The sequence below is a fragment of the Falco biarmicus genome, chromosome 6, assembly GCF_023638135.1.
Source record: "Falco biarmicus isolate bFalBia1 chromosome 6, bFalBia1.pri, whole genome shotgun sequence".
Classification (NCBI taxonomy): Eukaryota; Metazoa; Chordata; class Aves; order Falconiformes; family Falconidae; genus Falco; species Falco biarmicus.
Genome location: NC_079293.1, coordinates 66,870,176 through 66,881,163, shown reverse-complemented (window position 1 = coordinate 66,881,163; position 10,988 = coordinate 66,870,176). Strand labels below are relative to the sequence as shown.

General features: G+C 46.1%; 1 protein-coding gene across 1 annotated transcript; it reads left to right on the top strand.

Annotated features, from left to right (window-relative positions):
• Nucleotides 1-269: 269 nt before the first annotated feature.
• On the top strand, nucleotides 270-4,839 carry MTRES1 (mitochondrial transcription rescue factor 1). The gene is made up of 4 exons (XM_056342769.1): nucleotides 270-428; nucleotides 1,939-2,377; nucleotides 3,213-3,285; nucleotides 4,373-4,839. Exons 2-4 carry the CDS (start codon nucleotides 1,947-1,949, stop codon nucleotides 4,547-4,549), a joined length of 681 nt encoding a protein of 226 aa, XP_056198744.1. The 5' UTR covers nucleotides 270-428; nucleotides 1,939-1,946; the 3' UTR covers nucleotides 4,550-4,839.
• Nucleotides 4,840-10,988: the final 6,149 nt, after the last annotated feature.

The following is a 10,988-nucleotide window of genomic DNA, read 5'->3' as shown; positions in this document are numbered from 1 at the left end:
CGCAGGCAAGCCCGCGGTCTGCCGGGCCCTGCCGAAAGCAGCGTACGCTGGAAGAGCCAACACCGGAAAAAACAACGATGGGGAATCAGCTCGGCCGCATCCCGGTGGGGCGGGAGAGCGGCGGTGGCGGGATAAGGGGCTCCGGCGGCTCCTCCCGGGGACCTCCCGCCGCGGGGCTGAGGAGCGGGCGGCAGCGCTGCCGCCTCAGCCCGGCACCCTCCCAGCTCCCTCCGGCCGCCGCGCTCAAACCGGCGGGCAGGGGGCGGCGAGAAGGGAAGAGCCACCCACCTCGCCCGCAGCCGGTCCGCCGGGAGCCGGCCCCGGTAGAGGGCGCCGAGCCCAGGCTGAGGCGGCTCCGCTGTGGCCTGCGAGCGGCGGCGCGGGGACGGCAGCGGCAGGCCCGGGCCCCAGGCGCCTGGAGGAGCCAGGTAATCGCGCCTCGGCCGCGGGCCCCGGGCCCCGCCGGGCCTCCCCGCGCGGGGGCGGGCGCCGGCCGGCCTCTGCTGGGGCAGCGGGCAGAGAAGCCGGGGCTCCCCGGGCGCTCCGGCCCGCGGCGGGCCCGGCACCGGAGGGCCCTACCGGCGGGCCAGGGCCCGTCCCTGGGGCTGGGGCGGGGTGGCCTGCGGGCCCCCACCGCACGCCGCGGAGGCTGGCGTCGGCTTGGCCACCTGCTTTTGAACGGGCTTCCAGCCTCCCGCCGCGCCCGGCCTCGCATCCCCCGGGCGGGCCGGCCTACCCGCGCCCGGGCTCCGTGAGGGGAAGCGGCCGCCGGGGGCGCTGCTGGCCCCGGGCAGGGGCTGCCGTGGCGCCCAACGCGGAGCAAAGATCGAGCGCCAAAATAAGTAATTACAGGTGTTTACACTTTCAAATAACTCCTCTAGGAATTTGTCCCCCAACTGAGGAGAGGCGTAAGTCTTCAGCGAGGACTGCACCAGCCTAAATTTTAAACCATGTGTTATATATTTTAAGTTCACATATTTAAATACAGAAAGCCGAGGGAGGTGTGGTTGGTTTTATTTGGACGGTAACTGACTCGTTGATCAGGGCTTTTTGCGGGCCACAAAAAGTGCCTCATTCAGATTTCGGCCGAGTTCACTTGGATGTGGGGAAAACAAACCCTAGTTTTGTGAAGAAACGCTCGTTTCCACACTTCCAAGGCCATAATAAAAGCCAGTGCCCCACGTAGCTAGGAAGGACTGTAAATCAATTTCTAAGAGAGCTGAAAGACATTTGGGGTTTTTGGGGGGTGTTTTCACCTGCTTTTCCCAGGCTAGAGATTGCTCCAGAAGGCAGTAGTACTGGGAAGCTAGCACATGAGAGGGTTGTTGCTGGTGTCCGTCCTGTTGGGGTACATGGAGGAGTGTTCCTTCTCCTGAACGCTAGCACAATGCTGATTCCCATTCAGAGAAGTGGGAGAACGTTGTGCAGCATTCTGCCATGTGGGAGTGTTGTGGTCTGAGCAGAAGCTGAAGTCAAGCTGCTTTTGACTCTTCTGGGCTTACTTGCTTGCAGTATTGAGCAAGCTGCTTTTATTGAGAGTGAGTGATAATAAATGTAGGTCTCCCTGTGGTTTTTATAACATAGTTAACTTCATTTCTGTTTATTTTGTGAATTGTATTTCAGATGTAGGGAGGAAAATGCCACAAATGTGTTGGACAGTTAATATTAAACACCAGAAAAGGAATTACGAAGGGAGTATTCCGCTGGGGGTTTTAGTGTTTGTTTTTCATGTGGTGTTTTAGCTCTTTGTAATGGTGGATAGCGTAGGAGAAGGGCAGATCCTAAAGTCAATATAGCCTTGTGCTTTTAGATGATGTACTGCTCTGTGGGGAACAAGATAATAATCTTTGCGGTAACTATTATGCCATACCTGGAGAAATCCTTCCAATAGTCAGAGCAGTTGCTAATTTTTACATATGAATGTTTGTTTTATTTTAGGGTATGCTATGACTGGCTTCAGACTCCCCGTCACTACTTTTAGAAAACTAAATGTCTGGTTTGGACTGTGGGAGAAATTCCCCTCTAATAAACTGTATCCCTCTTGGAGGAGAAGTGTATTCTGTAGCTGTCAAGCAAGCACAGTAAACTACAGAAGATGTTTCAGTTTTTCCCCAGTAAAACTCTGTGCACTAAAACTTTCCCCAGAGTATATCTCTGTACTTTCTCTGCGGAACAAAAGTAACAAAAGCTCTAAAAGGAGCAGACAAACCGTACAAGAAGAAGAGGAAGAAGAGGATGAAGATGAAGGGGAAAGCAATTGGGAAGATGAATTTGAAAATGACCCAAATGTAGTAAAAGATTACAAGGATCTTGAAAAAGTAGTGCAGTCTCTTCGATACGATGTGATCATGAAAGCTGGTCTAGACATTGCAAGAAAGTAAGTAAGGAAGAAACAACCTGCTGATGAGAAAGATGTCATGCATCTAAAATTTGAGGTTTGATACCCTTTTGTTGCTGGAATAACTCAGTATGTGAGTTTTCTTTGGGTGTAGCTGTCTTGACTGTCTAAAAATATGTTTCGGTTGTATGGGTGTTCTCGTTTGTTTTACCCTACCTCCCTTGAAAGAGCCTATTTTCTGCTTTTCACTGTCTGCGATATTTCTAAGATTGCTGTGGAGGCATTTTCTATCAGCCACTATTCATTTAAAATGAAGAAAATGCAAAATACTGTACTAAGTAATACAAAAATATCTAATCTGAGATTGAGGGAGTAAAGTATATGCTACATAATGGCTGTAGAAATAGGAGATGGTAAGTATAAACCTAACATACCAGGTGAACCAGGTTAATGTGCAGTCTATAAATATATCACAATGTTTGATCTAATGCAACCTGCAGAAGCCTTATATTGCAGTGTTGTTAGAACAGAGTATTAGTATAGCAATCACTTAAAAATTATTAAACTGGGCGGTGCAGGAAAGGGGACATTATTCGTTGGATATTCAGGGGACAGGCCTTTAGAAATGACTTTTTATTGCTTGCACCTGTGGCACAGAGCAGCTATACTCTATTCCTTTAATATCTATGAAAGACTTTTTCTTTAATTCCAGTTCAAGTCTCTCCTGACCTTAAATAAAGGTATCCTTTCTGCGCAAATTAGAGTTGTGGAAATGTGCCTTGCACATGAATGGTGTTCTTGTGTATCTGCAAAGAAACAATTGCATTTGGTCTGCTGCACATTGTAAATGCAATAAAACCTTGTTTTTCTTCAGTAAAGTAGAAGATGCATTCTACCATAATGAACTCAGGCTGAATGGAGAAAAACTATGGAAGAAAAGTAGAACTGTAAGACTTTTTAAAATTTAAATCTTTTTGTAAAGTGTAAGAAAATAACTAAGGCATGACCTCTTCTCCCTAAATCGCTCTGCAAAGGTGAATGAATAGCGTTGCTAACACCACTTCCAGCTTTGTGTGTGTGTGTGACTGTGATTCCCTGGGTAAGACATTATTATCCCCTAGGGGAGACAGGAGACTTGTGTTCTTAGAGTAAAATCTAAGGCTGAAAGTCAGGAGGAAGGCAGACGGCAGCAAGGGCAGAAGTTTCCAAGTTGCTGAAGGAAATGAATGATATATATGCAAGGTTGATGGAGTAGGAATTATTACATCTGAGATATTGATGGAGCAGGCACATGATTAAAGAAAAAGAGAAAGTTTGATGATGGAAAGGGATTGAAATTGGGGTAGCTCAGGACATGTTATTGTACCTGTAATAGAGCACACAGGAACGCAGTTAGGAGAAGAGCCAGAAGGGTTGCAGCCCATACTCTTTTACAGCAGAGCTCACCAGAATGGTGACATATTTGTATGCACCCCTTCTGTGAGGGTGATCCTAGGTGGTGTCATCAAAGGACAATAGGAAAAAAAGGTTTAGTACCCAATCCCTTAAAGTTAAGGCTAGTTTTTGATAGGCATACTGCTTTTGTGACACTTGAAAGGAGCACAAGCAGTTGAAGAGTGCTCTGGTTTTTAAAACACTTTAAACTGTTTTAAAGGCAGGAGGGAGAACTTTGCATTTTGCTGTTTTGTGTCAGCGTTGATAAAAAAAAGATTGGCAGGAAACACCCTTCAGGAAAAAAAAATACCACGTTACACCTTTTTCACTGAGTTAGGTGTTGGTTGTAGAACAGGAAGGGTAAAGCTCTTGGCGGAGAAAGTTGTGAGATTTAATTGCCTGTTGCCAGGGCTTGCCTAGATGTTCATAGCTGGAGGATCTATAGTCAGTCGGTCTAGTATTGCTTGCCTTCCTCTGCTGCTGTGAGATAAGGATATTAAACGGAACGAAAGGAACAAAATTAAAATTGGACGTAGACTGTGGGGATTTGTTTTCCCCAGGGAATGTTAATAATCACTCATCTTCTCTTTCTGTTTCCAGGTGAAAGTTGGTGACACCCTGGATCTCATAGTAGGTGAAGATAAAGAAACAGGAACTGCTGTAGTTATGCGGGTAGTCTTTAAAAAAGTATCTAACAAAACCGAAAGTGAAAAATACAAAGTAATTTTGAGGCGCTGGAAAAACTTAAAGGTGCCCAAACAGGATGTACTTAAGTAACAGTGGGTTGCATGTGGCACTGTAAGATTTTTGCAGAAAACCATTATTTGTTGTTAAATATGAATTTTGGTTAAACAAAATTACAGTACCCTTTTTTAAGGGCTTGTGTCAGAATATTAGCTCCCTCTGCTGTGTACATCAATATTCATACAATAAGCCTGTCATTTTTTGCTGTTAGTTTTCTTTCATGGTACTGTGGGATAAAAGAACCAACCCTTACGTTTCCAGGCAGTTCCCTTACAGATGTTAGAAATAATGAACCAATAAAGACTAATTTGATCAGTGTTTAATTGCTGTCTAATTTTGTTCATTGGAAAGGTTACATTAAAGCTGACAGTACCACAAGCAGAACTGCTTTCTTAGTTTTCTCTCTAGATTCGTGAAATAGTTAGGGATAATAGGGATAAAACCCCCAGTTATGTAAAATTGCTTCCTCTTTCATTATTGGTTTGGTCTTGGTTAAGAATACCAACTCTGTGCTTCTGTACGCTCCTGCTATACCAAGAATACAGAAGGATACTGATTGCAGCTGTGTATTTCTAAGCAGGAATCCTCACGGTGCCACAGAATGAATGATGGCAGTGATTGCTCTCAGGGAGAAGGCAGATCAGGGAGGATATGCATGTAGTACTGCTGATTTTTAGTATTTAAGTAGCCGTGCAGAGCAAAAATGAAATGTTGGCTTGTCACATATTCATTTCAGTGTGGCATTTAAGAGAATATTTAATACTTGGGTGATGTAAAGATCCAAGCAAAGGTCAGACCATACTGTGGTGAAAAGCTCATGTCTGTCTTACTACAGGAAAATACTGTCAACTTAGGACAGGCATCTTTGGAGTAACTGTTCACACTTGAAAACATTACAACAGGGGTCCTCAAACTTTTTAACCAGGGGGCCGGCGTGCGGATGCAGTGGCAGGCAGTCATCTGCGGCTGCTTGGTTTCCCCCCAACCCCCGGCGGGGGGGGCTGTAAATACCAGGGGCCGGATTGAGGACCCTGGGGGGCTGTAGTTTGAAGACCCCTGCGTTACAACCTATCCGTCTCCCAACACAAGCAACTTGTGTGAACTGTGGCACAGGCAGAGATTTTATTCTGTTTCTATGTGTTTAGACAGCCACAAGCAGGTGTGTGTGTGTAGGACAACTGGCCAGTAGGAGCAGCTAGCTACTGCTCGTCCAGTCCATGGTCTGCTCCCTACCTGCTCTGGAGAGCCCAGAGGGAAGAAGAGAGTAGGCAGCAGGAGCATATTCCAGGACACATTTTCTTTGGTGTTCCTGAAATCTAAATGCACTGGCAAGGAACTGTTGCTCACAAAGCAGACCTAGTGCTCTGGTTAAGCATCAGACTATGAGGTAAGCATAAAAGCTCTGGGAAAGCGATGACTGGTTTTCACTGCATAAATTGTCTCCAAGGTGAGAGGAAGCGATACTGCTCACCTGGTCAGGAGTGCATGGGAACTGTTGGGCTCAATTGCCAACAGTTACTTGATGACTGTTTAAGCAGGCTGTACCTGCTGCTGTCTGTAGCCTTAAAAGTGGTGGCTACTGTGTGTGGGATTTAAAGTAATTTCTAGCTTTCTTTAGGCATAACTAAAATCTGTGCTATTTTGGGCTTTTTTTAATGAATGTGTAGATGCTTAAAGATGCAGATATATGTGTAGTTAATATTTTAAAGGCATAGTGACCTTTTAAAAACATTGGTTCTTGAGAAGACATGATCCTGGAAAGCTTTCCTAAGGGATTTTGGTGATCCTTATACTGCAGACGTTAAGGAATTCAGCATAGCAAGCACCCAGAGGAACATGGCAGGCTGTACTTTCATTGCGGGCATTGCTGTCTCCACTGTCTTTGTTGGAGCTTGCACCAAGTGCTATGGAAATAAAGAGATGAGCTGCATCCTCTGCTCCCCCATCCCACCTACCATTGCTATTGTAGGTGGCTCCCATAATCTCCAGGGTCACCGAGAGAAACAAGTAGAAAGATGTAAAGCAGGGGTCCTCAAACTACGGCCCGTGGGCTGGATACAGTCTCCCAGGGTCCTCAATCCGGGCCCCCTCACCGGGGGTTGGGGGGGAACCAAACAGCCGCAGATGACTGCCTGCCACTGCATCCATGCACCAGCCCCCTGGTTAAAAAGTTTGAGGACACCTGATGTGGAGGAATGAAACTGGGTTAATTAACATTGATAATATACAGCTGTGGGCTGGCTTCAGGGGTGGTAGGCTGGCTGATGGGATAAGGTGCAGCTGTGGCTGGTTCTGTGAAGTAGTTGAATAGCTCTAAGGGGTATGGAAGAGGAGCACTGGATGAAGAGAGATCTGGAAGAAGTGGAGGAAGAAGAGAGAGTGCCCTGGATGGAGACGAGAATGATGCCGCAGAGGCAAGAAGCAGAGGGACCAGCCTGAAGAGTATGAAGAAACAGCATGAACAGTAGATGAACTGTTGAAACCTTGTGGGGGATTGGTGGCTGTGCTGGGGCAAGGTGTGGGAGCCACTTACTGAAGTTAACCTGGTATGGGATGGTAAAAGCCTTGTTGCAGCCGGCTAGTTTTGAGAGTGCTGTGACAGAAAGATGTGTTATGAGCAATATGTCAGTGAGCTCCAGTTGCTGGTCAGTGACCAGTTGTTACCTAAGTGCTTGTCAGAATGTGGTCACACTGCCTGCCGCCTCCAGCAGCAGTAGCTTACACACCAGCGCTTATAGGGCCAGAATAGGACCCCATCCACGAGCCCCAGGAATGCTTTGGGGCTTGGGGATAGCCAAGGTACAGACATGAAGGAATTAAGTTTCTGAAAGAGTCTGTTCTGTGCAAGATAAAAACAGTTAACAACAAAAAAAGCCAACGTCTGCCTGGCATCCAAGATGGGCAAGAAAGCTGCATCCCTGAAAGCCAATGACTTAAGACAGAGCACTGGCAGGGTAACTTCTTGAGCTGCACAGAATATGAATACAGTATTAGGCCAGAGCCATAGATTTTAACTTCTGCAAAAGTCTATTGGGAAGTAAAGTAGACAAGAGCTTGCAATCAAGACTAGCCCTTTCCTAATGATGACAGAGACCTTTTACCAGTCTGTAGTGACAGAACAAGGGGCATTGGTTTTAAACCAGAAGAGGGTAGATTTAGATTGGTTATAAAGAAGCAATTTTTTATTATGAAGGTGGTAAGACACTGGAACAGGTTGCCCAGAGAAGCTGTGGATGCCCCATCCCTCAAGTGTTCAAGGCCAGGCTGGATGGGGTTTGGAGCAACCTGGTCTGGTGAATGATGTCCCTGCTGATGGCAGGGGGTGTGGACTAGGTGATCTTTAAAGGTCCCTTCCAACCCAAACCATTGTGTTATTCCGTGACTGCTACCAAAACCAGGTCTTCACTGACAGATGGAAGGTAGAAGCGGGCTTTGATTGGTTTAAGTGTTGATCCACTAGCGGTATCCGCACAGTAAAGGAAACCAAAGGCAGGCTTTCTAATGAAGTGATGGCTGGGAGCACCCTCTGTGGATTCAGGATTGAAATAGTTGGAGAGAGAACTGTACCCATTGGCTTCAGGAAAAAAAAGCTTCAGCCACAGGCAGGGTGATCTCGGAGGGAAACTATGACAACAGGAAGGTGAGTAGCTGTTCCACTTAGCTACATTGATCAGTGCTGGATAAGCTTCTCTGTATTGATCAGACCTTTTTATTGGGGCCAGATGCTGCTGAGCAGGTTGCGCTTGTTTCTGCAGCCTTCAAACATTTGGACTGTGAGCTAAAGAAGGACAAGGCTTGGTTAATGACTGATGTGTGTGCCAGGTGAGCAGAGCCTGTATGAGTTCTCAGAGGTGTAGGAACAGGCACATCACAGCCACAGTTTTTGCCGGACATTCAGGTGGCTTTTAGACAAAGTAGGCTCACATAGAATGTGTGTATGTAAAGGACACCTAAACTTATTCGGGAATCGTCTGTGCATCTTCCCTTTATCAGCTGGGAATGGAAGGTGATGGAGTTCATCTGATAACATGGTCAGGTGTCTGGTCAAAGGACACGTCAAAGTAGTAAGAAGTGGTCAAACAGAAGTTTTAATGATCTTCCTAAAACGGAGACTGCCACTAATCAAGTACAAAATTGCTACTGCCACTGACTGCTGAGTGGTGGGAGACATATACATGCTTTTCCTTCTGCTCAAGAGTTCTGGGTACGGACAGTGAATGGGTAAATGATCATCGCTTCTGCCCTTCTCTCACTGCTGTAATGAATTTCCTGCTCCAGGATACAGGCATCTGCATGGTGGAGGAACTACATGAAAGGGCTTCCTCGCAAAGATACTGCCGAGAGGTCATAAAGGATAGTTTGGACGGCTTGACACGTGACTAAGTTCACTGGAGGCTGCCGAGATGACTGTGCTGTCCCAGCTACGTCTGCATTAACCACGGACGAATCCAACCTTATGCTGGCTGCCAGGCGTGGAGCCCAGAATGGCCACCATCCCTGCCCTTGCACAGAGGGATAACCTGATCTAGAATTTGCCTGGTCCTGTAAGAGGCAGGCACCGTCAGGTTGTGGGTACAGGACCCAGCTGTCACTGCACAGCACCCAGCGTTATCTGACAGCTTTGCATGTTCCACCTGCTGCAGGAGCAACGTTACATGCTGCAGCACCTGCTGCATGTGGGCCAGCCTGCGTTACGGAGCAGGGTGCGGGAGAATCCTGTGAAGGAATATTGGGGAATCGCTTACACAGGAGCTGGACTCAGGTCTAGCAGAAGAGTCAGCCTGGGCAACTAAAGCAGGCACATACTGACACTCCTGAACGGGTTCTGAGTTCTGCTGCCTACAGATCAACGTGGAGGGGGATTACACTCTGACTCCTTTGGCCCCCAAAATAATAGGTAGTTCTTGTTTCCTTAGAACAGAAAAGCATCAAAGTGTTTCTGGGTTTTATTTGTTGTTGGTTTTTTCTGTAATGGCACATCAGAACAGGACAGCCTACCTTCAGCGCTTACCAAATTACAGCACCCAACCGCCTGTGCAGGCCAGCTGCAGTGGCCATTCTATGATAGCATGTGGGGAAAGGAATGCAAAAGGGGGATGCGTGGGAGCCCTGCAAATCTGAGTAATGCTGAAGCCAAAATTCTTGTTTCCAGTACTTCAGCATTCAACGTATATATAGACAAGCACTTCAAGGAGACCCTGGTTTTTTTTTTAATTCTTGGAACAAGAGAGATAGAGAGCAAGAGACAAGGGAGAGCATTACATGACATAAACCCAAACTCTAGGTTTTATACGAGGGATCAAATCACACATGTAGGATGTGATCCTATTGAGTGATTCGTTCCTGCTGCTGACAGGTACCTCTGGATTTTTCTTTTTCAGGAAACGTTTGTAGACCTTGCTAACACATGACCTTACCAGCTAACCAAAGTGGTACAGTCCTCAAAGTGTTAACATTAAAGGAATATTTTGCCTCCCAGAGAAGTAAGCACTAACACACAAGACTACAAAATGCCTCTGGAAACAATCACAAACAACTGTTTTGCCATAATGAAATTTGTGAAAGAAACTGGGAATGATTACTTGACATTGGGGGTGGGGAGATACTAATTAGCCGTTTTCCTCCAGTCTTCACTAATCACAATTTGTTTCCATCTATTAACACAAAGTTTAGTGTGACTGGACACGTGGTGATTTTGCCCACTTTTTGGCTATTACAGCTCTTCACTTCCTGCAAGAATCAAAGTTCTTTCTGAATTGTTAATGAAAGAAAAATGTTCAGTGGGGACCACAGCGCCCATCATGGAACAGATCAGGAAATGGAGTAAGCAGATGGTCTGCCCATGTCTCAGGCTTTTATGGCCACTAACTAGAAAGGACAGCATCTAGAAAATTACAAAAACGAACAGGCTGGATAAAAATAATACAGTGTAAGGGGCTAATCTCCTGCCAGTCAGATGAAGTTTAAGGAAAATGAGTATGATAGAGTTCTGATTTTGTTAGGAGCCATCTGCTTCCAGTGCTGAGACTGGCCAGCCCAGGGCAGCTCCTTCAGCCAGGACTGCTGCAGGAGAGCTGGCTTCTCAGAACAGGGTTTGTATGAGCTGTGACAAAGATAACGATGAGTATTATGTATTCTGTGAGAAACTTCTGTAAGAAAATAAGACTATCACTACCAGTGAGAAGTTTAAATGAAATGACTTTTATGACGGAGAGGGTAAAATCAGAATTTTGAAAGCACTGTCACTGCTATGAATTTAGCCGTCTTAATATTTACCAGCACAAAAAAAGTAGGTAGAAGACAAACCTTCTTTCTTTTTCTGCCTTTCTTAGCAAAGACAGAGAGAATTAAGACAGGGAACTAAACCCTCACTTCATCTATCCATTTTAAACAACTTCAAGCACATGTTTTCAGAATATTCCTGAGAAAAAACCCATAACCCTGTTGATGCTGAGTTGCAGTAACAATGGAA